Source organism: Engystomops pustulosus, chromosome 6 (genome assembly GCF_040894005.1).
Source record: "Engystomops pustulosus chromosome 6, aEngPut4.maternal, whole genome shotgun sequence".
In the NCBI taxonomy this organism is placed as follows: domain Eukaryota; kingdom Metazoa; phylum Chordata; class Amphibia; order Anura; family Leptodactylidae; genus Engystomops; species Engystomops pustulosus.
Genome location: NC_092416.1, coordinates 126,174,894 through 126,202,703, shown reverse-complemented (window position 1 = coordinate 126,202,703; position 27,810 = coordinate 126,174,894). Strand labels below are relative to the sequence as shown.

General features: G+C 41.6%; 1 protein-coding gene across 1 annotated transcript; it reads left to right on the top strand.

Annotated features, from left to right (window-relative positions):
• The first annotated feature begins 705 nt into the window (after nucleotides 1–705).
• Nucleotides 706–26,634, top strand: SLC17A9 (solute carrier family 17 member 9). Its single transcript, XM_072110931.1, has 13 exons — nucleotides 706–1,118; nucleotides 6,905–7,102; nucleotides 9,182–9,321; nucleotides 11,944–12,043; nucleotides 13,013–13,143; nucleotides 15,098–15,194; nucleotides 15,360–15,456; nucleotides 16,453–16,540; nucleotides 21,674–21,708; nucleotides 23,370–23,485; nucleotides 23,567–23,622; nucleotides 25,123–25,152; nucleotides 25,964–26,634. Exons 1-13 carry the CDS (start codon nucleotides 979–981, stop codon nucleotides 26,119–26,121), a joined length of 1,386 nt encoding a protein of 461 aa, XP_071967032.1. The 5' UTR covers nucleotides 706–978; the 3' UTR covers nucleotides 26,122–26,634.
• The last annotated feature ends 1,176 nt before the right edge of the window (nucleotides 26,635–27,810 follow it).

The following is a 27,810-nucleotide window of genomic DNA, read 5'->3' as shown; positions in this document are numbered from 1 at the left end:
ATTCCGAGATGACCGAAGGGGTCATCTCTATGTAGTTGACGGAGATTGCCAAGTACAGCACTCAGCATTCTCTGTCAGCTCTATAGAGATGAACGCAACAGCCCATGCAAGCGCAACTGGCTGTGCTCGTCATCCCAGGGTGACAGGGATACATCAGACTCTCGTTCTCATGATCTGTGTGAGTGTCATCACTGAGACCTCCACCAATGAGCTAGTTAGGTACTATCCTGTGGATAGGGCCTAACTTGCTTAGATGGGACAACCCCTTTAACTAGCTCAACTAATAGCTGGTCTAATGTACCACTCCAAACTTTAAAAAAAATAGTGCATGCTCCCTTTATTTTTTTTTTCCAGGGGACGGTGGGTCAGTGGAAGAAACAAGTGAATGAGCATATACACAATAAAGGGTTAGTGTGATATCAGCGGAAATGAAGGATGAAAGATAGAATACTGGGGTGAAAAACGTGTAAAAAAGCGCTTATTGTCACCATATCAAGCACTTATCTAACTGGTTAGCATTTAGTACATTTCCACTTTAATGAATGCTGCAGGAAAACATTTCATCTTTATATTAGGATACCCTCAAGCTTTTGCTCAGTAAAACAGATGACTTTTTGCCATGTGTATAGATCCCATGTTACTAGGAATGTGGATGTGTCTGAGGTAAATGTTTTGGCCTGGCTTCCTGCCCCTGTATGTACTGACCAGGAACAGGAAGCCAGCACTGACAACGTGGAGAAAAGTTACTCTGTGTGATGCAAAAATCACAGTCCCTCCCACTAGAAAAAGTTCCAGTTCTAAACACTCCCAGACCTAGCCTTATAGTGAATGCACAGTCAGCTGAGAGATTTGGAGAGTCAGTATACAGAGATGATCCTGAGCTTTTAGCTATTCAATTTTAGGGTGTCAGTGTGCCAATTCATGAACCATGCTTATTACTACTAGTGCAGGCTAATGCAACTTTCTAAGATTTTTTGAATGGCACCTATTGGGGGCAAAGATGCCCACAGGAGCGACTTGGTATTTTTACTACAAAATGATCAGTCACAGCCCCCTCTCAAGACTCCTCAACATGTGGATCGGATGAAGAGGAACAGCGGAGACCCCTACTGGTCCAGGTCAGTATGCAGTGTAGTATGGAACCCACAGAGCTTACAATCTAAGCAGCAGAACCTCCTTGTTTGTGCCTGTATATTTAGTGTGCTATATGTGTGATTAGATTCATATGTGATAATTTATTTGTTTAGCTATGTCCCAATGTAAAAAAATAGCGTAGTTTACGCCTCATTTCAGTTTTGCACGTGTTGCCACCAGTATTCTTTTTTACGGATCCCCCTGTGTGAGTAATGAGGCTGATGATCCAGAATTACTAGAGCTCTGCTGTAGTAATACACACAGATTTTTATGAGGAAAATACAGTATTCCCTTATGATGTCAGAAATCTCTAATATATTGTTCAGAATTTTCATATATCTGTAGGAAATCCACGCATTACATGTATTAGACAAAGCCCTGATTGTACAGCAGTGCTCATATTACCAGATCAAGAACTTGGTTTTCTCAGAGGACAGTACTTATTGGCCCTACATTTACTAAGGCCCTTGTATCATTGATATGTACAAAAAAAGAAGTGTATAGATTTAGCGCAACAATTAGTGCACGCCACATCCGGCCATAATTATTGTCAATAATAAAGGAAGTGAGGGTCATTTATTATTTGGCGCACAATTCTTTTTTTTTTTTTTTTATGAGCAAAACTGTGTGCTGTAATATTCTATCATTTTTTGGGGTTGCACGGGCTTAATAAATTGGCGCATGGCCGAAAGGGTCTGAAATGACTCCACTTTCATGAAAGAGAAATAGAACTAGGTATACATGCTTTTTGTAGGTCTCAGTGTGCTACACAAATTGCATAAAAAAAGCGTTGGGATTTAAAAATTTTGCCCAGATTGAGTGATCAAAACAAAAATGGCTCAAAGAGTCCCCCACCAAATATTCACCCCATAATCCTCTCTCCAGCCCCTTTCTATACATGCCAATTTAAAAAAAATTTATGTTGGGAAAGTTGGTTGCAACAGATCCGACCTCTTAACAAATAAGAGGTTGGATCCTCGTACCCCCTGCGCCGGAAACTGCGTAATTGCTGCTGGCTCTCTTCGATGCAGCCAAGCCGCACTGACAGCGACTGCGGCGTGCTTATTCACAGCGCCAGCCACCCGTGAATATATATAACATTCGGCCTGCGCTGTCAATAAGCAATGGGAATAAGCAAGTCCACGGCCACTGTCAGAACCGGCAGCGATTGTGCAATATATGCAATGCTGCCGGCTACTCTTACGGGTCCCCGCTGACAAGGGTGTGGTGGGGGAGTGTCGGCTGGCCCCATCGTGAATAAAGCCGACTTCTTATTTGGTAAGAAGTCGGATCTGTTACAAACAACTTAAATTTAAAAAAAATTGGCATATATAGAAAGGGGCTGGGGGAGAGGATTATGGGGGGCATATTTGGTGGGGGTCTTTTTTGTGGTGACAGGTCCTCTTTAAGTGACAGAACAGAAGCTAATTATGATGCTGACAAATAATAAACACGTCATACATGGTGCAGCAGGAAAAAAAAAAGTGGCTGCCAAAAAACTGGCGGAAATCCTATAATAATTGATCACCAGTGTGCCCAATTTTATGCTCGAATAACAAAAGCAATAACAAAATTACTGCAAAGACAGAAACCATTAGAAGTCCATTGAAACGGTCTGAACACAGTTGTGAACTGGGCAGTAGGAGATTCGGAGACAATGAATGTAGCAGCTGGGTGCAGGCTTGACCTGCGGCTCAGTCTATTAGGGGAAACAGGACCACTGTTTTCATGATCATTGGGGGTTCTGACTGTTCAGCCTCACCCATGGCAACAGAATAGAATAAAACTTTATTAATCCCGTTGGGGGGATTGTTCTGTGCATCACTGCTCGCGAAATAACATAACATAACAAACATTACTTTCATGGGTACTACACACTTGGGGGTGGGGGGAGATGGGGTTGGGATTTTAGTCCTTTGCTTTGGTCACTGAATGGTTATGTAGCTCAATCGCTTTTGGGATGAAGGAATTGTGGAACCTATTGGTACGGCAACCCATCTGGCGGTAGCGCTGGTTTATGGCGCTCCGTTGCTGTAGCAGTATGTGGGTGAATGCTGTTCCCCGTGATGGTGTATAATTTCCTTAGGCATCTGTTTTGGCAGATTTCTTCCCACAGACCTAGTACTTCCCCAATACCCCAATAGTGCTCTGGGTTCTTCCGATGACTTGAGCCGGTTCTTTTCTCTGTGGATAGGTGATAATAAATAATTATTAAATACCAGTTTTCTTTAAAAGAAGAGAGACTTGAGGCTCTTTCACACTGGTGTCGCTGCTCAGCTTCCACTGCGCAGCCATTGCATTTTGTCTCTGTTGTGTCTCCATTTTGCTTTTGTTTTGTCTCCACGTCCGCAATAAAAAAAAAAAAGGCTTAGCATTGCTTTAAAAATTGCTTTTCCAGCCATATCAGTGAGAATAAAAACAGATGAGGTAAGTACAAGCTATTTTTTATGCAGCCCACCCTTGGTTACCTCGTTTTTTAAACTTGGTCTCGGATAACCCCTTTGATGCATGCATTTCAAAATGCACTGCATCAGCTGAAGTTTAATTTGCCTAATTAAATTGATGTTAACATTTGCTTCTACAAAACGCATCCGTTAATATGACGTTAACGCATATGTTAATATTATGTTAACACATGTGTTTGTTAACACTATGCTTACACATGGGTTAATGGTTGACATCAATTTAATTAGGCAAACTCTTATTAACTGTTGCAATACGTTTTGAAACGCATGAGTTAATCGCCACATATGACTGCACCCTCAGGAGACATGAAAGCTACAACATGTATTAGAGCCTTTTTCTAACCCTGTCCAAATACTTGTACAGAGTATTTTTAGTATAAACTTATGTCAGTCAAAGCTAAATATTACATATTCAGAGTCTCAATTCTCTACATGAACAGAGAGCATAAGTCTTCCTGCAGTATCCAATGCAAGAGCAACTCCGAGTTCACTAAATACGGTTTTATGGATTATAGTGGTGGCTCTATAAGTCTGTATATATTAGTTAATTGCTCTATTAGTAGTTTCCTATGGTTGTGGTTATGCTGGTTATACTTGATCCTTCCCTGCAGTGAAGTTGAAGGGTGGAGGAGGGGAATTCTTCCCTGTTCACATTCCAGCATGCTTATGCTGTGTAACTTTGGATCATTATGTTGTGGAATTTATGTGTCAGAATATGGTAACACGTGTACTGGGCTACGATTTACATTATTTATCATCTGCTTATATAAATATATAGATATGTATGATGGGACGGATAAGGTCTTGCCAGTAATCATTTAGGCAGGGGATTCATGGCCACTTTGCCACAACTCCTGTGCAGCCACTGTCAATACCACCTGAATGTTCTGAATGTTCATCAAGTGATTCAGCAGTCCTACTAGCAACCTTAGTGCACTCTGCAGGGTTGGGTTATAGGGAGGGCTCCAGGGGTGTGTGCCCAGGGACCCCACCACTGTACTCATAAGGGAGCCTCCACCAGCAATGTTTGACAGTGAGTTCACAGCTTTGAGCTGTCTATCTCTGGGAGAGATGCGCCTCGGTGGTGCAGCCACGTAGCACTTGCACCTGCCTCCAAGCTGTGACAATGACTCACTAGCTCTGTCTGTGAGTGAGTGGCCACCCAGCCATACTCAACTGCATTCTGCGTGCCAGCCAAGTCCTAGCCAATCAATGTTAGATTTACTTACACACAGATCACTCAACCCGATTTGTGATAGGAGGAGAGAGATCTCTCAGAGAAGCAGTGGCGCAGGGGACTGGTGTGGTGATTAGGAGTAGTAGTCAGTACTCCTGCCACTGTGCCTGCTAGGCCAACAGCTCGGCTTACATCTAAGTAGGGGAAAGTTTAGAATATTAATGATCATTTAGAAAAGTAATGTGCACCACTGTCTGGGCTACATTCAGTGGGGGGCCTCGCCAAATTTTGCTCCCAGGGGCCTCTCCCTGCACCTTTGCTTACATGTCCGAGCTTTGATAAATAGGAGGAGCCAGGAAAAGGTACATATACATGCAGAGACAAAGGAACAGATTTATTGAAAAGTGTCCAACCCCTTTAATGGCAAATGAATGCTAATGAATGCAAGTGTTCCGCGGGTGTCATCAGGGGTTCTGGCTATTAACAGCCCCCCTTCCCCCCGAAGCACTTCTCCCTCACCTCCCTGCTCATTCTGCCAGAAATCCCAGGGCAGCACACAATATTAGTTCTGTGTTGCTGTGATATTTCCAGCACAAAGGAGCAACGAGGAAGAAGTGCCTTGGGGTGAGTGTAATAGCCAGAGTTCCTGGAGCCCCCTGGGGCTGTTCCTATTCATTAGCATAAAGATAACATTGATTTTACACATTAAGTACAGGAGCACAGATCAAGCAATGGGATTCTATGGGATCTAGCCAGCAGCGTTAAGGGTTAATAATAAGGAAAACTCATAGTAAATTTCCTTTAAAGGAAACCTACCACTTGTAGTGGCAGGTTTCTGATGGAAATACCGGGCACCAGCTCAGGGTGAGCTGGTGCCGGAGCTTATTTTCGTTAGTGTTTTAAACCGTGGTATCGCGGTTTAAAACACTTTTTAAACTTTATAGCCGGCGCAGGGAGGTACGCGCTCGGCGCTTACCGTGCGCGCGGCTACATAGGAAGTGAATGAGAGCCGCGCGCATGTTAAGCGCCGAGCGCGTACCTGCCTGTGCCGGCTATAAAGTTTAAAAAGTGTTTTAAACCGCGATACCGCGGCTTAAAACACTAACGAAAATAAGCTCCGGCACCAGCTCACCCTGAGCTGGTGCCCGGTATTTCCATCAGAAACCTGCCACTACAAGTGGTAGGTTTCCTTTAAAGGAGTACACTCTTTTACAACATAAAATGTCATAATAGATGAGCATCCATTACCAAGACTTTTAATAGTTAGATGTACTTGTCTCTCTACTGAATATGTGGGAATTACCTGATGGTGTCCTGTTCTGCAGAGCATTCACTGATAATGTGCATTCTGTGAGCTATTCTATTTTAGAATTGTATTATTCTCCCTGTATTGTAAGAGCTCAGCCGAGATGCAAGTATATATCTGTGGGCAACCTTACAGACTGTTTCCAAAGATGGGAGGTAGATCTGGAAAGCCGCTTTTTACTGTGTGTCTGTCTCGCCTATATTGTGTAATGCACTTGTTCTACTGGCACTTTCTGTCACATATGTTATCTGAGATAGAGGCTGTTTAATCTGGATGCTGTCCAGGCAGTAAGGAGGGGATAAGTTATTATTAGATGATGACAACTTGCTAAATACACTACCTGAAAAGAAAGGGGAATGTTTCAGGTGTTTTGGAAATTATTTGTAAAATTGGGAGTAAAGAGATAATCTGTGGTTAACCAAGTGCCCCATGGTCTGGTGTGCCATAAACTTTGAATAATCAAGACCGATAAGATATGAATCACAATCTGCGGTTTATAGATGTTAGTGGTTTGCATTTGGGAAATGTTGAATTTCATTATTTGTGTCTTATTTACAAAGTGTGACTCCCAATTTCCTGCTATTAAATTTACTATTGCTGTATTATTTTTGGCGCTTTTGGAGCAGTATTATTTTGGAGCAGGTGTCCTCTTGGGGCGTGACACTCTAGCCAGGACTAATACATCTGTGTTCATTACAACTGAAAGCAATGGAGAGAGCGCCACAATGAAGCCACAATGTATCGATTGCTGTCCAGATTCAATGCAGTAAATACTGTAAATCTCATGTCATGTCTTATATAAGTATCCATTCTTTGTTACAGGTTGGAGACCCGTGTTTGGACTGTGACTCTTCTGATGGGAACATGTCTCCTGTACTGTGCCAGGGCCAGCATGCCAATCTGCGCCGTGTCCATGAGTGGGTACTTTGGTTGGGACAAGAGGCAGTCTGGCATTGCCCTTGGGAGCTTCTTTTGGGGATACTGTGTAACCCAGGTTGCAGGGGGTCATTTGAGTGACAAGTGAGTACAGCAATCGTCCTATCCACATGTATTAGATAAAGTGAGCACCTCCAATTTATGTTCTTCCAGTTTGTTGCTGGGAACATTATGATCTCATGTATGAAAGGACCTATGGTTCACTTTTAAGGCTTTGAAGGGGTATTCCTAGAAAGACAAGATTCTTAAATATACTCAGGATAACAAAAATAGCAATTCTCTAAATCAGTGTTATTAAAAAAGCAATATAATAACGTAAATAAACAGATATAATTCCAACCTGTCTCTATCAGTCCTGGTGTATGCATTTTTGTTTGTCCATGGATCCGACTGTAAATATTCTGACTATGGTCAGATTCTTCTCATGAATAGCTTCTCTTGACTGCACGCTGCAGTGCTCCCTGCCTCCTGGCCCTCCCCCCTGCATTACAAGACCAGCTCAGACACAGGCATTTCCTGCCAGCAAACATTGTGCAGAGACTTACTCTACAACCTACAGATAAAATAAGGCCTTTATAGCAGAGCTGATTATGTGTGTAAAAGGTAAGATAGGAGACCTGGAGAACTGTCATTGTATCTAATATCCATTTTATGACTAATCCGTCTCATCTCTCTTTTTTTATGTGTCAGATACTAGTACAATCATCAGAAGCTAAATAAAAGTGTAGATAAGCCCTGAACCATGATAATCTAAGCACATTGTCAGCACACAGCATCTCATAGTAAACCACACTCTGGAATTTTACAATCACTGAGTTATAGGAGCTAAAACAGCAGAGAAACCAAAGTTACCCTTCAATTTGAAGGGAAAGAGGGCGCAACTAAGAAGGTACTAAGATGTGCAAGACTGCGTCACATCTTAGTACCTTCGTGCCTTAGTGCACATCTTAGTACCTTCTTAGTGACCTTGCACCTCGTCTTCCCGGACAGTGGAGCACAGTACTTTTATGAGGTAAGAATTGGCATCTAATATTGAGCGGGCCTTGCACATATTGGTACCTTCTTAGCGACCTCCTCTTGCTATCTATACACAGTACTTGATAGACAGCATTTCATAGGTTTTATGCCACTTGTTCCTCCTTGTTTGCCAAGTTCCTCTTACAGTGTACATACTCATTATCTCCATTTTGTCTGGGTTCAGACTGCTTTTGTTGGTCTCTGTGTCTTACCATCCATCTATGTACTGCATTGTGTGGACACCCTTACATTGGGACCACTATTTTCTACTACAGTTTGTCATTTTTATCATATATTTTGGCACTAATAAAGATTATTATTTTTATTACAAGTGTTTTGTGATTTTAGTTGCACCCTCTTTCCCTTTAATTTGAGGGGTGACTTTTGTTTCTCATTCAGCAGCTCTTGGGGCAACAATTTAGGTGCGGTTTATTAAACAGGGGGCCACATAATGTTAGTAGGTCATGGATGTTATGTATGACAAATAATATACCATATTCTTTGGGACCCCCTCACAACTGTTTCCATTCATCAGACTAAATTGAGCTAAAACCGCAATAAAATTCTAAAGTTAGGCTAAATTCACACTACCCTTATTACCTCTGTTAAAAAAGTGAATAATGGAGGTTTACCGTATTTGTTAAAAATCCCATTGACATGAATGTAAATTTTATGTCATCTGTTATGGTCAGTTTGGCATGGATTCGTTATTCATGCATTTTTTTTTTTAAACGGTGGAAAATTTCTGCAGCCTCCTTCGTTTTTCAGTCCAAAAATATAGCATGGATAACGGATCCCTGCCTAAATGGAATATAACATCTGGCATAAAATCTACATTGATGTCAATGGGATTTTTAATTGATACGTTAAACCACTTTTTACTTTTTTAACTGAGGTAAGGAACGATAGCCTAAGGGTTAAAAATTGTATTTATTGTGTTAACATCACTAGGGGATGAAAATTTGAGAACTTTCTTTCATGGACAAATCCCTTTAAGCTTAAAGGTTCATATTTCTTCTAGATGTTTGATAGGAGCTTAATAAGGATATGACTGAAGAGTCTGTTTATCCATATCCTAGCTCATTGGGAATGTTCACTTTATCATGTCTGTTGATCTGTGCTATCTGTTTTTTTTTTATTTTTTAGGGTGGGTGGAGAGAAGGTTATTCTTCTATCAGCTCTTTCCTGGGGCTTTATCACTGCAGTCACCCCACTGGCGGCCCATGTAACCAAAGACCCGCTCCTTTTGGTCAGTCTTCTACGATTTCTAATGGGACTTTTTCAAGGTAATCCTTGGGGAGTTTGGAGTGGAATGAAGTTAAGAATTTATTTCGACTTGGGCAGATGTATTGCACAGAGTCCAGAGTATTTCTGGAATTAAACAAAACATTTTTGGCACAATGGCAACAATTTACTGGCAGCTTCCAAGAATGAAGCGTTAGTACGCTGCAGACTAATACAGTCTCTTTATGAGAAGGCTAGTCAAGGTTAGGTCGAGTACCCTTCACAGGAAAGTGTGAATATACCGTACATATTTGAGTATAATCCGAGACCCCTAATATTAACACAAAAATCTGGGAACACCTATTTTACGCATATTTTGCATCAGGGGCGTAACTAGGAGAGGCTGGGCCCCATAGCAGACTTTTGCATGGGGCCCCCCTTCCGACATATACAAACACCATATACACACATACAGCACATACACACACCATTCACAGTTATATAGCACACATACACCATATACACTTATACAGCACACACGCACACATCATATACACTCATACAGCACATAGACACACATAGTATATACAGGCATACTGCATATGTATACAACATATACACATTCAGTACATAAAGAATTACAGCACGTACACTCATACATACAGTTTATACAGCATATATACAAAAAACATATACACACATTCATACAGTATATACAGCATATATGCAAACACCATGTACACTCATACAGCACATAAAGACACACACCATATACACATATAGCACAAACACACACAGTATCAACAGACATATTGCATATTGCGTACAAACAGCATATACACATATAGTAAATAAAGAATTACAGAATATACACATAAATACGGTATATACAGCATAAATACATACAAAATATATACACACATACATATATTATATACAGCATATACACATACACCATATATACTCATACAGCACATAAACACACACCATATACACTTATACAGCACATATACAAACACAATATATACACTTATACAGCACATACACAAACACAGTATATACAGACATACTGCATATACATACAGCATATACAAATACAGCACATGCAAAATTACAGCATATACACACACAGTATATACATCATATACACACACAAAAGATATACACACATATGTACAGTAAATACAGCATATACACATACACCATATACAGTTATACAGCACATACCATATACACTTATACAGCACTTACACACACACCATGTACACTCATACAGCACATACATACACAGTATATACACTCATACAGCACATACATACACAGTATATACACTCATACAGCAAATACATATAGAGGGACTTACCAGCTTTGGTGGGCCATGAGTAGGGTGTCTGTGGTGGCGGGTATCTGTGGTGGCGGGTGGGGGCTTGACGTCGGGCCAGCATTACAGGTGTCCGTGGTGTCGGGCGGGGAGTACAGGTGTCCATGGTGGCAGGACCATTACCTTTGGAGTTCGGCGGGAAGCTGGCCGTGGAGACAGGCAGGACAGAAGTCTGAGGCAGCGGGCGGCTTGCAAAGGCACCGATCGGGCTGGCAGTGGCGTCAATTGGGGGGGTGAGCGGCCTGTGGCATCAATCGGGCGGGCGGCTGCTGGGCTGGTCATGACATTGATCGGGCAGGCTAGCAAAACAGGTGTCTGGAGTCCAGCGGGCAGGAAAAGTCATGCCGCAGACAAGGTGTGCGGGCAGGCCTGGTCAGCACAGCAGCCACTGTTACTGCTGTGCTGTTGTTAAGCCCCGGCACACCTGTCATCCGGGAGAGGTGGACACGGGAGAACGGCATTGATGAATTTTGAGTCCGCCGTCCATCCCGGGCCCCTGTACCGTCTGGACCCCGTAGCAACTGCTACGACTGCTACGGCTGTCGGTACGCCACTGTTTTGCATGACTATTTGCATATAGTATATAGCATGCCAACTCATGCCCTCAGTATATAGCCAGAAGCCCCTTGCTCCCATTATATAGACAGCCTACTCATGCCCCTAGTGAATAGCAAGCCCTTAGCCCCAGTATAGAGCCAGCCCTTCGCCCCAGTATACAGCCAGCCCTTTGCCCCCGCCCCCTAGCTTATAGCCTGCAGCCCCAGCCTCCCCCCACCAGTTTATAGCCTGCAGCCCCAGCCTCCCCCCACCAGTTTATTGCCTGCAGCTCCAGCCCTCCCCCCCGCTAGTTTATAGCCTGCAGCTGCTGTGGCCGCCCAGTATATAATCTGTAGGAAAAAACAAAATGTGTACTCCCCTGCCGACACTCCTCCGGCAGGATGCTCCGTCATCGGCTCCGCGTCGGAGCGCTGTCCGTCGTGCGCTGTCCGTCGCATGCACCATGGCGTCAGCCACTTTCTGACATAATAGTGCATGCCGATGGGGGGGGATGTTGGAAGCTGGCTACTCATCTTGTTTTTTTTCTTGACTCAAGTAGAAACTCGGCTTATACTCGAGTATATATGGTAGTCAATGCAATTGTGTTATCTATTTTACATGCCTTAATGTATATGTAACAGATTTTGAGTCAGATTTCTGAGTATTTTCTCCAGTTAAATGCTACTTAGTGATGTGACCATGTGTTAGATCTATATTTTAAATATTTTTTCCTCTTTTATCCCTTCTCTTTCCCTCTGTATACTAGGTGTGCACTTTCCTGCTCTTGCCAGTCTGTTTTCTCAGCGGGTTCGGGATAATGAGCGAGCGTTTACCTGTAGTGCTGTGGGCTGTGGTTCACAGCTTGGGTATGTACCCATGACATTTAGGGCCTGCGATTACAGCCTTCTATGACCTAAGGAAGGGGATGTTTCAGTGCATAACCTTAAAAGAGCATTTTTACCAGTGCTATCAGCACCCTTCGGCTGGGTATGCAGTTGATTGCGCCAATTAACTGAAAAGGGTAACATTTTGTGTAGGATGAATCATGCTGAGAAACCTGATGGGTGGGATTTTTTCAGATACATGTAGCTTTGGCTGTGCAGCACTAGAACTATTCTTCTGGTGCCATTACAGGCAGTCCCCGGGTTAGGTACAGGATGGGTTCTTTAGGTTTGTACTAAAGTTGAATTTGTATGTAAGCCAGGACAGGTATATTTTATAATTGTTGCTTCAGAATATTTTTTTATAAAAAAAAAAATAAGTCTACCAGCACATGACAAGAAAATGAGAATCGGTGGAGCTTACCTGTGGATGACTCGAGGGATGGAAAGGTCCATGGGAACCTTGTGTGTGTCCTGTATACCTGTACATATTGTGTGCAGGTAGCCTTAAGATGAGAATTTCTGTGTTGAAAAACAAATGCCCAGAATCGCAGTTCTCAGTGTTGTAGAACTAGAGTTATGAGTTATGGGCAGTCAAAGACTCTGCATCTCACTTTTCCAACAGTGCTTTTCACTGCTGTTTTGCTGTTTCTACATTACAGAGAAAATACAACATTGGGTTTTTAAAGCTGGCATTCTATCTTTTAAATGACACCTGAAGTATGATACTGGGTGTTATAGAGTGTAGGATAACAGCATGTAAACTGACGCTTCTCCTTCATCACAAATCTTTTCAGCTCATTTGCATATGGCTATGGAAGCAATATTTTATATTTTGGATGATATTTAACATTAAATACAGAATGCTAAATACAGGATATTTCATGTGATACCAGACAGTGAAAATACTGGTGACAGATTATCTAAGTATTGCCTTGCATATTCTTGTTTCAGGACTTTGCTGATTGGTGGAGTCGGATCAGTGCTGCTGGAGTGGTACGGTTGGGAGTCGGTATTCTATTTTGCTGGTTTCCTCACACTCAGTTGGGGATATTGTCTGAGCACATACCTACTAAAAGAAAGAGGTATTATTTTAATAGCTGTCACCAACATCCCTTATTTGAGGTTAGTCGTGGATAGCCATCTGCAAGTGTTCATCCATCCTTTGACGCACAGCTGTCCTCTGTCTGTTAGTAGTGTTAGAAATTGAGTTTTCACAATTCCTATCAGTCAAGAATTAACTTTATAGTTCAACAATATGTCTCTCCTTGACCCTTGGTCTACTATATAGACAAAGTCTATTTGAGGAATTAAAAGAAAAGCTTAGCCACGTCATGTTTTTCACAAATGAATAGCTCTTGTTATGTCAAACAACCCTAATCTAATGCTTTATTACCCAGGTTCAGCAGTTTTTTGCTATTCTGCCCAGTTTAGCCCATCACAGCAGTAGCCTGTAGTCAGAGCTGTAATCTGTTTATTTTCTCTATGAATCCATAGAAAGATTAATGACAGTTTGCTATTTATTTATCAATTGACAACTTTTGTTAACCTAACATATGGTATGCTTTACAGGTAGAAATATTTTGTCTAATCTAACAACAATGTAGTAAAATTACAACATTCATCGTACGTGCAAGGGATGTCAAGTTGGGATGGGGGTGAGGAGAGAGTATTCGGGTAGGGGAATAGGTGGACAATTTTCTATTTATAATAGGGGTGGGAGACAGTGCCGGATTAACTGTCCCATGGGCCCTGGGTTGTTCACACAGGCCCCCCAGCGTCCAAAAAAACATGTGCCCGGGTATTAGGACTTAAGTACTACTCTATATACTCTATATCCTCAATCTTGTACTCTTCATAAATGTAATTTAATGATGAACTTCAAACTTGCTCTTATAAATAATCTAACCGCATGAAACCCTCCTCCCCGACTACTGTCCTGACCAGATCGCCCAGACAGTGTAGGAGATGTGGACTACTACCCCTAGTTGCCCCGGCCTCTGTGCTCTGTAGCTGAACTCCCCCTAATACTGTAAATATTTGTGTATTGGGCTCAGGCATGGGCGGGTGTGGGCCCCTTGGAAGCCAAAGGCCCCAGGCTCCTGCCCATCTTGCTTATTTGAGGATCCACCATTGGTGGGAGAGGGGCATACCTGTTGCCTTTCAGTAACTTCATGCCAGTCTGTGACCTTGGCCAACTTTCTGTGTCTTTCTCTGCAGCTCAGGCTCCACCACATCCTTCATTTCCTACAGTTCTCTTCCCTTTAGCCCCTGGTATCTGGACACTTTAAGCTCTAAGGGAACTGCTTCTCTGCTGTGTACATAAACAGCATGGACTATACATAGGGCTGGTTCCACCACTTGACATACCCGGGCATACCAGAGCTGCTGGAGGGGCCAACATATAGCTGTAGATAAGGAATCTATAGGCGTGAAGGGGGCTCTATCTAATGAATCTGTAGGGTGTGAAGGGGCTTATTTAAAATACCCATGAGTGGGCTGTGTATAAAATAACTGTTTGGTATAAACTATGGAATATTTTAGGGAACAGGAGACTGTTTTACCATAGTTTCTGAATTTTTAAAGCCCCAACATAAGTTCCTTGCAAAGGGGCCTACTAAGGCTCTGTCGCCCAGGGGGCTACTGAAACCTGTAGCTGACCCTGACTATACACTTCATGTTTAGCTGTTCCTCGATGTGATGAAAGCTGCCAGGCTAGTCACTATATAGAGCCTCTATGTAAAATCATTATGAAACTAAAGGTACACTTAAATGGGACTTCCCACTATATAGGGCATATTGTATCATTAGCTGAAACGGGTAAACTAGAGTAATACCTCTGGTTACTGTTTATCCTTTCTAAGGTCATCCTGAATTTATGCTGACATGTTCCAACTAAAAATCCAACCCCAAACTTTTCTCATTTCTATCCATAAGGAAAAATAGATTAACAGGCCATCAGCCTGCCCTTCAGTGCTGTAGTATAATTTATTTGATACCTGTGGTAATGGTCTTATTAGAAATGTTGTGTGTTTCTAGAGAGAATTATTACTTTTGAAGATCTGGGAAAGGGTTTCTCAAGGTCCACACAGACGAGTGTGTCCTGGAAGCGCTTGTTTAGGAAGGCAGCTGTGTGGTATGTAGTTCACCCATCACGTGTGTATATATATGTATATATATATATATATATATATATATCTGATTCATTTTCAGACCATCATTTGGCACCAACTTTACATTCCTATGATAATTGTGAATTTTTTACTGTATTCTCAAAAGTTTATACATGTTTATGTATTAGGGCAGTAATTATCGCACAGCTTAGTGTGGCCAGCACCTCCTTCACCCTGTTTTCCTGGGTTCCAACATTCTTCAAGGAGCGGTTCCCAGATGCCAAGGTGAGAGTCATGTGAATTAATTGTGTGAATAGGAATCAAGGAAATCTACAAATGTGTGTTCCGGGATGGGATAAGGAAAACAATGCCTATTGGCTACCTTATAGTGCAGCCCCCTTAACATCAAGCATAGCTTCTTCTGAAAGCCTAATGACATGATGTGGGATAAAAGTCAAACCAGTATATCTGTTCACTCTAGACTCTTTGCATCTCTTCAGTGTAGGGGGCAGGTTTAGGTGAGTGAGAGGCTAGAGACTATGTCCCGAAAGGAAAAGCTCTCCTAACAGAGACTTTGCCATGCAGGCATGTGCAGATTTGCATCCATTGATTAGGGATTCTGGGAAATATGCAAATACGTTTCCAGGATGGGCTAAGGTAAGCATTACCTCCTAGCTACCTTGTAAGTCTGTTTTAATTCTTTACAAACCTGCAAAGTCTCCATAGGGAAAGTTATTACTTCTAGGATAGGAATCAATTCATGTGTTTGTCTTGTGACACCTTCTGGTTAAAATTTGGAACTGCACGGCAAAGACTCATTCCAATTGAAATTAATAATAATAATAATCTTATACCAAATGTGCGTTGCAAAATTCAATGTAATGTTGTAAAGCACAGCAACAATTTGTTGATTGTAATGTTGGTCATTAGTGATTGGAAGTCCGGCTCTTTATAGTGAGTGGAGCCTAATGATCTAATGTAGTAACATAGGAAATAGTTTTTAGGCAGCCATACACTCATCCCCACTCCACTATTGCGGGAAATTGAAGTTTAAAGTTTAAAAAGGGCCTGGTCATGAAATGAGGGCAGCGCTATCTGAATCAGGATGGGCTAAGTGGCCCGTCAGCTCTCAATACAGAGCCAACTCCTCTTGTTCGCCTGAAAGAGCCAGCTATACTGGATGCTCGTTAGCATCTGACCCATCACTATGAGTCATATAATTCTATATTGTCTACAATACTGTTGTAAGCTGTCTAATTTTTCTGTATTTCTTCCTTCTAGGGTTGGGTATTTAATGTTGTGCCCTGGCTAGTTGCTATTCCATCTGCTATTGTTAGCGGGCTCCTGTCTGACTACCTCATTGCACAAGGTAAGGTGGTACTTGACTGCAATAATGGTTACCATTAGTGACGGCTTTATCATTCGGCTCCGCTCACTAAAAAGAGCCGGCTCTTGTGGCTCCTCAACGGCTCCCTATTAAATGTATAATGGAGTCAGAGACCCCTCTCCACACCACTTTTTAACCTGATTTTATTGGGTTAAAGGGGCGTGGTTACCTGATTAGAGGCAGGTTTAAGTGAATCATTGGCATGCTTCCGTTGTTCACCTGAAAGAGCTGGGCCATGGAGACAGCTTGCGAGGACCCATCAATAGTTATACCCATGGCTGAATTATATGAGCTATACACTCCCATCTAGTTCTACTGCATTCTTTTATGGATACTTTTGGGAAGATTTTTTATATTTGTCTCAAATAAAATAAACTTTCTTAACTCTGATCAGGACTGAATTAAGGTCCACGCATGTCATATTCCACAGAGGCATATTTATTCATCTGTTTACGACACACATCTGTCTAAAATGCCTTGCATAGATGTATCAAGCGTTTTAGACACATTGACGACTAGTGTCATGATAAGCTTTACCATCAAAAACTATGCAAATACATAAAAATGTAGGTGTATGTTTCTGGTGTAAATTAAGCCAAATAATAGAATGTACCAAGTGACAATAGACTAAAACCAGGCTAGATTTATTATCCATCATCAGCTGCTTTGTAGTTTAAAATTGTCCATTAGCACAGCCAATGGTAAAGTCAATGCAAAGATGTTGATTTGATGATTTAAAAAAAAAAAAGCCATGGCAACTGATTAGAATGAATTCATAGACAATTTTGAGAACTCGTATCCTAGTTTTAAAAGAGTCAGAACAGTCAGTTCTCATAGTACAGGTGAAGACCAGAAGCATGAAGATCACTCAGATTATTGAGCTATGCATGACCAACTTTATACATAAAGGATTTTAATAATCTAGGAAAGGTAACATTGTAAAACAGCTTGGAATCCTGCTTTTACAGTGCAATCAGCAGCGTCTATTGGAAAGTTATAGCAGCTTTCTCCATGTACTTGCAGGGCATTGTATAGTTGGCCAGAAGCCATGTACTCTCAGGGCATTGTATAGTCTGCTAGGAGTCATGTACTCGCAGGGTATTGTGTAGTCTGCTAGGAGATGTGTTCATGCAGGGTATTGATTGTACAGTAGGCTAGTAGACTGTGTCCTTTTAAACACTGATCAATATGTTTTATAATTCAGTCATTGGGATACTTGGCTAATAACATTTCATGGAAATTTGATGAATATTTGTTTTTTGACTCTTCGAATGTGTTTTCTGTCCATAATTTTGGAGGCTGCTTTGGCCATAAGAGTTGGCTCTTTGAGATCCATGGAGAGTTTTCTAGATATGCTCTGTGTAATGATTCCCCTATGACAGCGGATTTTCAACCTGTGGGTCGCGACCCCGTTTTTCAACACAGGGGTCGCCTAAAGCCATCGAAAAATACATATTTACGATGGCTTTAGCCACTGAGAAATTGCGCTACCGTCTGCAGAAGCACTATTCAGCTGGCACCAGAGATCGCAATAACGCCTCACCATAGACACATGATGAGGTGCCATTACTCCCCAGAATAATTGCAAAGTGCAAAAGTACACTTGGCAATTATGCCCTGTAGTGCGCGGGCTGAGCAGTCCAGCGCACAGAGCAAACATTAGAATCACCGGCACTGCTCAGTACACACTACATCATACCAGTAGCTGTTTTCTGCACATGAAGGACCTGGGATCACGTCATCAGAAGACGATGTGTCTCACACAGTGTGTGAGGGGCCAGGCTCTGGACTGTGGGCGGGGAAGTGGAGGCTGCCTGTGCTGACACTGTAGGAGCAAATGCTGAAGAGCTGAGTGTGTCTCACCAAAGGGTGATGCCATTCTTGCTCTTTTTGGTCCATTTTTAAAGGAAACCTACCACTTGTAGTGGCAGGTTTCCGATGGAAATACCGGCACCCTGAGCTGGTGCCCGATATTGCCATTGGAAACCTGCCACTACAAGTGGTAGGTTTCCTTTAAGCTTACATTTTCAGTTCAAAGCAGCCAAACGCATGGTAAATGGTAAAAATTTGGTGCGTTTTTAAAATGCATGCTTAAAAACGGACCAATAACGCCATGTGTGGCATCACCCTTATGCTATGTAATGTGTGGTGTTTGCATCTCTTATATTTGTGCAACAAATGTATGCATCTCTTTTACTTGCGCAACAAATGTATGCATCTCTTATACTTGAGCAACAAATTTGTATCAGATATATGCATGCTGTACAGTTTGCTAATGTTAGGAGGCTAGGCCACGTCCCTCGACTCACTCTAAAGATATTTAGATTTCAGGCAAGTTTATAACTCTGTTTCTTTCTGATTCCGTTGATACATCTAATAAATAGTCTATTATAGTTATTTATTAAGGACTTCCTGTGACATCTCGTGTCTTGTAGACTTCCAGTGGATTTGCGCTAACCTGCTCTCATTATGAATGCTTACTACATCTGTGAACACCACATTCAGTCTGCATTCACACCTTGCGTTTTGAGAAGTAATCCAAGGGCTTCCTGCATGATCACATGTCGAGGTAACATTGCATTTCCGCTTAATGCAATGGAAACGCAATGTTACCTTGACATGTGATCATGCAGGAATCTCTTGGATTGAGTCTCAAAACGCAACTTGTGAACGCTGCTTGGAGGAGCGTGTCAAGGATATCCACAGTAATGAACAACTGGAAGTCTGCAGGGCACATAGGAAGCTAATTTTGGATTACAGTAATGAAGCATGGAGGAATACAGGGCATTATAAGTGGCAAGGCTTGCACATGGTAATCACGTTAGTGGTCAAATACCATGTTATGCCCTCACCTTTAAGAATGTACACTAGAATCTGCAAAACTGCAGCAGAAAAGTGATAATTAATCATTTCTGTCTGGCTCCAGCTCCTTCAAAAACTGCTTGGAACACTGATTGTGGAAGCATCTTTTCATGCAATCTGTATTTAGCATCATACTTTTGACTTTGACTAATAAAGTCTGTGGGGGAGATTTATCAGAAGTCTCTTAGAGCAGAACTGTTCTAGTTGCCCATGGCAACCAATCAGAGCTCAGATTTCATTTTCCCACAGCTTTTTATAAAATTAAATCTGAGGTCTGATTGATTTCCATGGGCAACTAGAACAGTTTTACCTCAGAAACTTCATGATAAATCTCCCCCTGTGTGTTTGAAAACACCAGTTTCATCTTAACTGACTAAAAGGAATTTTCGTTTTCCATTTGCGGTGATGTGCACAAGTGTTATCCACTGTCTTGAAATTATTGAGCAATGTCAGATGGAGGTCCAGAAATTTGAGCTCATGAGGCGATGATGTAGCTGTAAATCTTAATCCCCAATCCTTGTTGTTCAGGAAATTAACAAAAACTGTGATCTGGTCTTCAGTATCGTTCCGGATTATTAGATATATAACGGAGACCCATTTTTAGCACCCTCCTCCCAGTCCCCACAGAGCTATTTTGTATAGTAACTTTCAATGCCGTGTGCTCTGTGACACTTGTCCCCTGGGAGTGGCTATAGAGAAGCAGTTCCCCCCCCACCCTTGGGAAATCGCTGCTACAACTGGCTATAGAAGAGCAGGGGGCGTCGATAAGCCGAGTGATGGGTGTTTTCATATATTTCAGAAAAGAAAGAAGCAGATGTGTAAGCAAAATGAATACATTTTTATTGATACACCGAAAATTAATAAAAACATTTAAAAACCCCTAAAAAAGCGGAAAAGAACAAATTAGCCCTCCCACAATAGAGTAATCTAAAAAGTACAAATAATATGAGGGAAAAAATAAGTATAATAAAGAGTGTAGCTACAGTACATAGTACAATCTACCAGAAAATGCACAATGAACACAAGAAAATATACATAGACCTACAATGTATTATATGAAGTAAGATTACTGTATATCAGAGTAGTGTGCTTATCAAATTTTTTTATTTGGCGTCATGTTCCACTCCCACTCCCTTAAGGGACTGCTTTGGGACGTTCCATGGTGCCGCTAGAACAAGAAAATTGGGAATTTTATACTTCTCCCACTGCTTTATGTTTTCTGGGCATGTGAAAATCTCCCCCAAAATGAGGTAAATATGTGAGTGGTTTTTTAAGTTTATTTTAATTAGTTAATTTTGCTCCTACTGCTGTTGAATGTACTGATCAGCATAAGACCTTTGGTGAGGGTCTAGCCTAGCAAGGAAGAGCCGACTCCTTTTTTTCTACTATGGTCTGCCTCTATCCCTGTCCCACGATGTATCAACGAGAAACAGATTTTATAGTCAGTACAAAAATCCCAGTTTATCTTTTTATAGACATTTTGAAGAATCTACAAAAAATATATAATTACCCAGTAGATGGCACTGTTGGTTTTGCAATTTATGATGATCTCCCTGTCATTGTGCTGCCCACTCAATGGTGCCATGATCAAATATCTTACCTCTATTGATTTACCGACAGTTGCAGCAAAGTGGATGTTAACCACATCAGTCCAGAAAAATTCCATAGTCCAACATAGATTTGAAATCTGCAGTAAAATCTGTAGAAAGTTTCAAAGGCTGGAGTGGAAATCAGTGCTACTTTTGCTGTGCATACACATCATGGGGTATGTCTCGCCGGATGCATCAAGAGGCTTAGGTCTCTTGATGTACCCTGCGGGAGGCCGCCAGTCACAGCTACGCCAGTCCCGATCTGGTCTGTCTGCAGGTTTTTAAAAAAATACACTGGCACACCCTGTGCCCACCCACTCCCAGCAGCACTGTACCCCTGTTTCCTGTAGAGTGGAGTAGTCGCATAATAATTGCAAATTCTTGCAGTGTGCAAGTACTGATAACTTCAATACCTCCCCATGTATCCTTGGTTTAATCCCAGATTTGTATAAATCCTATCAGCTTTGGTGAATGATTATTGGATAGCTATCAGTAATTTATCAGCGTCTAAATATTGCGATTTCACCTCATGTGTCCCTTAAGGGACATATAAATGAAGGACTAATTTTTGTTGTTACATCCACTGGTTGCAAAAAAAACATTAATTTGAATGAACTGTACCAAAAACGCATTTATATTTACAACCTTCTCTTCTGCTTTTTAGGGTATAAAACTATTTGGGTTCGGAAGCTAATGCAGGTAACGAACGCTTTAAAGCGCACCTGTCACCTGGAATGTGATTTTTAGCTGGTGACAGGTTCCAATAGCCTCTGCTATGCTGATTTCAAAAATACCTTTGTCAGCATTCTGAATTGTCTGAATCTCCCCGCCAGCAGAAGCAGCCTCCCCACTTCCTGTCATGTGCATTGAGCAGGCAGGGGAGGGAGGGGTGGTGGTGTGGAGTAAAGAAGGAATACATGATGAGACACAGGCACACACAGGCTGCAGTTGCCTCTACCCCGGGACTCATCACACACTACTGGCAGGGAGCTAAGTAATGTATAATAAACTATTATAAACTACGAATATAGCCAAGCCCTGCCCCCTAGTATATAGCTAGCGTCTGTCCTCTAGTAGTATATAGCCAACAGCTTCCTAGTATAAAGCCAGCCTGCACATGCCGCCCAGTATATAGTCAGCCACTACCCCCAGTTTATAGCCAGTCAGCTCATGCCCCCTAGTATATAGCCAGTGTGTGCCCCCTAGTATATAGCCAGTAGCTCCCTGCCCCCAGCAGCCTATGTCCCCAGTAAATAACCAGCAGACCCCTAGTATATAGCCAGTGCCTGCCCCCTTGTATATAGCCAGCAGCTCCCTGCGCCCAATATTCCCAGCCTATAAAAAAAACCCTCTCTATTCACGCCTGCGGGGGAAAATTTTTCTTATAACCCAAGTTACGGTTTTTCAGCACATTTATTTGTGCTTATACTCAAATATATGCAGTAAGTCTTAAGTCTAATGTAGCTTGTAATGGGAAGGGTTACATCATAACTTTTTGTATCGCTGATAAGTAACATTAACTATTTCACTACAACTGCATTCCAAATAAATATATCAAAAGGAACATGTCAGGGTAATTCGACACACTAAACCACCCCCGAGTGGCCAAAATAAAAAGCAAAATTTACTTACCTGTGCAGTGATTCAATGAAGCCAGCAAAGTACATCCTGGCTTCACTGCACATGTGCGATAGGTACAGGACAATAAAGCCAGGTGATTGCAAGGCGATTTTGTGACACTAAACCTCAGGTCCACAAGGACCTTAAGTTTTGTTCAGTGTCACAAATTGCCCTTTTCAAGTAAACCTGTCACCAGGTTTTACCACACTAAACTACCAGCCCCATCAGGTAGGGTGTGATATGTCCTTTCTAGAATTCCTTCTTTTATAGGAAATATTCCCTGTTTAACTATAGAAGATCTCACCCAAAATCATGCAAATACGACTCTTCCATCCTCATTTTCACATGAGATTGGTCAAGTTTAGTGGTTGCAGAGGTAATGTCACTTAAGAAGACCCTGTCTTCTGTTTTTCAGTACCTAGAAACATGTTTCAGATCTAATCATCTTATGGCTTTGTGAGCTACAGAAAGACAGGGGTGCAAATATATCAAAAGTGGTGAGATCCTTCGTTTGCTTCACTCATGTACACTTTGCGCCAGATAAACAACCAAAGATTTGGGCTCCGGTTGAGCCAAGCTGACGGCTAATAGGCTGTGCATGTTAGATGCAGACTTTTTGACTTTTGTCACTTTCGACAAAAATCTGTTGCAGACAAGTTGAGCTCTGCTACCTTTCATTACCAAGTTTGTGGTGGTGTTATTTTTTTCTCAATGTAACTAAAATTTTTTTTTCTATGCAGGTTTGTGGAATGGGACTTTCTAGTCTCTTCATTCTGTGTTTGGCTCACACAAATAGTTATTGCCAAGCTATTGCATTTGCATCCGTGGCAGTAGGACTGCAGACATTCAACCACAGGTAGGTACTCTGCTGATAGATGGTGTGGCCCATGAGGATTGCACACATTCCCTTATAACGTATGACTTTATTCTCTTACAGTGGTATAACGGTCAATGTTCAGGATCTTGCTCCCTCCTGTGCCGGCTTCCTTTTTGGTAAATACATTTGTTTCTGATTCCACCAGCAAATGAGTGAGTGCAGCTCTGTAGTATACCACATAAACTGTACATAAAAAAAAATATATATGTATATATGTGTGTGTGTGTATATATATATATATATATATATATATATATTCTTCCACCAGAATAGTGAATGCAACTTTGAAGTAAATTACAGGAACCAAGGATCCGTATTGTATAATATATGTATATGTACACATTGATTCTTTTAGAAGAATATTGAGTGCAGCACTGGAGTGTAATACAGGACATAACTTATTATTCTGCATGTCTGAGTACATAGAGGGACGATTCTACTCTTTTTGCTGCCTGATGCGATAACTGAAATGCTGCCCCCTGATCCTCCTATATTCAATCAACTGAATTTAGACATGTCTTTAAAAAACATTGTGAACCATGAGACCTACACTACACATGCTGACATGTCTTATGTACTAGTAGTCAGTCAGTGGCACAGACATAAGTGGCATCTAGGTGGCGATCTGCTCTATTAGAAAGAGGACTTCATAACCATTTCTCCAAGCTATGGAAAATTCAACAAAGAGCATGAGCGATAATCCGGAGATGCATCATTATTCGTTTTCACTGTTGTATCTGGTAGTGGCATTCATTGTCTTGTTTGTAAATGCAGTTATTAAATATTGTTTTTATAGACACTTTCTAAACGCACAGGTTCTGGGAGGTGCAGGAAGCGAGTTAGCATTGTCCACACAACCTTGGTATGGCACAACGCTAGCCCGTAATCCTGAACATCAGAACCAGACCCCATGCACAAGCCTCAGTAAAACAGAATCAGTATGGTAGACTTACACCAGCTTCTTGTTTGATATAATCTCAGTCCATAACTGGATTATATTGGGTTAGAAGTCAACCCCAGGTAGCAACATGAACTGAAACATGGACGGAGTGCATGATAAGAAGTGTAATATTTTACTTATACAGTGATAGTGAACAGCAGAATAGTGAGTGCAGCTCTGGACTGTAATACAAGTTACCTATTGTTCGATGAAATGATACTCAGTTGGCTGTATGTGGGGGTAGTACTGTTGTCCCTTATAGTGGAGCAGTCAGCCTTAATAAAGCTTTATTTTATATAGCGCAATCATATTCCACAGCATTGTAAGATGGATCTTGACACTTTGGGGTAGATTTATTATGACATAATAAATCTATCTCCCGGTGGCTTTAAAATCTCCCCATCACCTACAGCTCTGCGGTTTTTCCGCCCCCACATACCACTTTCAGTGGGGAACAGTTACTTTTGTCTCCACCGGAAAAGTGCGAGGGACCATAGCAGATATCTTCACCATATCAGACCTGGTCAAGAGATTGCTTCTTAGTAGATTCAGGATGCCGGGATTTTTAGACTGGCGTTTAAAACTGAGAATCTGGAAGAATTATGTGTTTCATGTCAATATATTCCACTCAAGTTCATCTCTGTATAATAACTCATCCTCTTTGTGTTCTATTTAGGTGTGGCCAATACAGGAGGAGCATTACTCGGTAAGTCAGTAGTCACCAATTTCTGTACATAAGCCCTTATCATATCATACAGCGTTTTCCTATTTCCAATCTTTTCTTTTCTGTACAGACCATCTCCCTCGATTTCCTTCAATAAAATTTTGTTGTTGATTTAAAAAAACAAAAAACACATATACACAGGTTGCATTGAACCTTGAACCAGGTGTATTCCCCTATATACAGGTTTTGTTGTACCATAATAAATGTTTGACTAACTACCCCTAATTACCCTGGTTGGCCACAAGATGTCTCTATAACATGACAAGTACGTCTGTATACTTCCCTTGCGTGAACATGTTAATCCCTTCACTAGCCAATTGATTTAATTGCCAATGAAAGGTTTGTACAATTTGGGGAAGGTATGTGTTGTATTTCCTGCCTGTAAACTTCAGAGGGAGTGGAAAACATAATTCCCTATAAAACATAAGTATTCATCATAATACCATTGAGACCTTAATTGTCCTATATATTTGATGGTTTATATAGTTTTTGAGATCATTTGTTCTTCTTATTGATTGACCATGTTAACATATGGTTGGAAAACCATTGCATGATGTATTTACCTTATGTTGTAGTTTGTTGGAGTGCCTTCAGATGGGGTCGACTTGTAACAATGCTATATAGTACTGCCATCATCATGCAGTCAACTGCCCTATATTGTGCCTAAGAAGGGTCATATATAAAGACGTCTTATCTATACTACTAAAAATGATTGATATTTCCAATTGTATCATAACACGCCTTAGGTTCCAGGACCTCACTCAGGATTTCCTTGTTTCTGTTTTGGTCATAGGTGTAGTGTGGGTCTATCTCTCCGGTTACCTGATAGAGAGCACTGGTTCCTGGGGTCCCATGTTTCACCTGGTAATTGCAGTTAATGTATTGGGTTTACTTGTGTTTCTGGAGTTTGCCAAGTCTGAGAGAATGGATGTTGAGATGATCCACCTCTAAGTGTGCAAGATGAACTTGAGAAGTCAAGACTGAGAAGTCTCCAGTTTTTCGTCTACTTGCTGCCCTTCTTGCCAATTGAGGATGTCGATAGTAACATCATCAGGATGAACAAAAAGACAACTAGTGGTCAAGAAAGGCTGAAGAAGCAAATGGGAAAGTATCAACCACAATGACTCCAAGGAAGATCCAACAAAAAGCGCAAAAGCATAGACATTTTTTAAAGATTTATTTTTTATTTATTATTTAGCATAACTTACTTGATATATATTTTTTTTTTGCCAGTGAAAAAATATGTACATGACCCCAAATAAGGATTTATTTGTTACATACCAGATGGAAGGCTATACTGTGAATAAAATAAACATACAGATGCACCATGACCTAAACAGGAAATTCCATATTGACTATTACAAAAAGTATTACAAAAGTGTTCCCTAATAAAATACTACATTTATACAGTTATGTTCTTTTGTTCTGGAAATAAGAACGGGAAAGGCAAAAACAGGTAATTATGGAAATTATACAATCTATAGACAGGTTAATATTATGACAATTAAGCAAAAATATTAAAAATATAATATATATTTAAAACATCTCAATTAGTTCTGTATTCTGCTTGGCATGCTATCATTGAATTTTCGTTAGCACCCCATCTATAATAGCCCTATAATTGTAGCTCTCATGTTTACAATGCCCCCTTTTCTGTTAGACTCCATCTTCTTTACTTTTTGCGGATAAAAGGAAATCAATGGTATATGCATCTTTAAGTCTTAGATACCATTGGTTGGGAGACTGATACAGCAGAATAAGCTCTGTATTCAAGCCCTGTCTGCTAAGATGATGTCAGTACGTCACCTGCATCTTTCTTCTGCTGTCCATGCAATGAGATCCATGGTAGGTAAGTTATTTATGATTGGCCACAATTAATTAAGAATTGTTTTTGATTATATATGCAACATCCCCCACCGGGGCCTAGCCCTTGAGGTGAGGCCTGGTGACAGCCGGGGCCCGCGGTACCGGAGTGGCTGGCGGTTGCGGCCTAAGCACGCTATTGTCACGGTGCTTGGTACGGGGGAACCGGAGGGCTGTCCTACAGCCTGGCAGGTCTCCAGCAGGGTGGTGTTGGCAAGAAATGATGAGGGAGAGGCTGCTATAGCGGATCTCCCTGGGGCAACCCCTTAATGTCCCGAGTGTGAGTCTCTGGGTGATGGACAGGGTGCCGGTGATGAAGGCAGCCGTATTAGCAGGGACCAGACGGAGGCAGAAGTTGAAGAAAACAACTTACAGTTCGTTTATTGCAACCGGCAGGAACTGCAGCAAACGTGCCTTTAACAGGTGGAGTACTGGAGAGGTATTTGGAGGTAGCCACAGGATGTAGATGACCAGCCTGGATGTAAGCGCAGGCTGGAAGGCAGCTGTGTCCTTAGAGGATGCTTCAGCTCGGTCCTGGAACTCTTCAGGTATCACCCTTGAAGGTAGGAATGATACCCCTTTTCCTCACTACACTAGCTCTAGTCTTATCTTCCACTTCAGGCAGGGGCTAGGCTCTTCCTGCTCTGGTCTGGTGTGCTAGAGACTCTGAGCTGCTGCTCAGCTAAATACTCTCTGCTTGTGTCCTACAGACCCAGAGGGCCTGACTAGGACCGGTCTCTCTCCTGAGAGAGATTTCTCTCTTTCTCCTCTAGAACA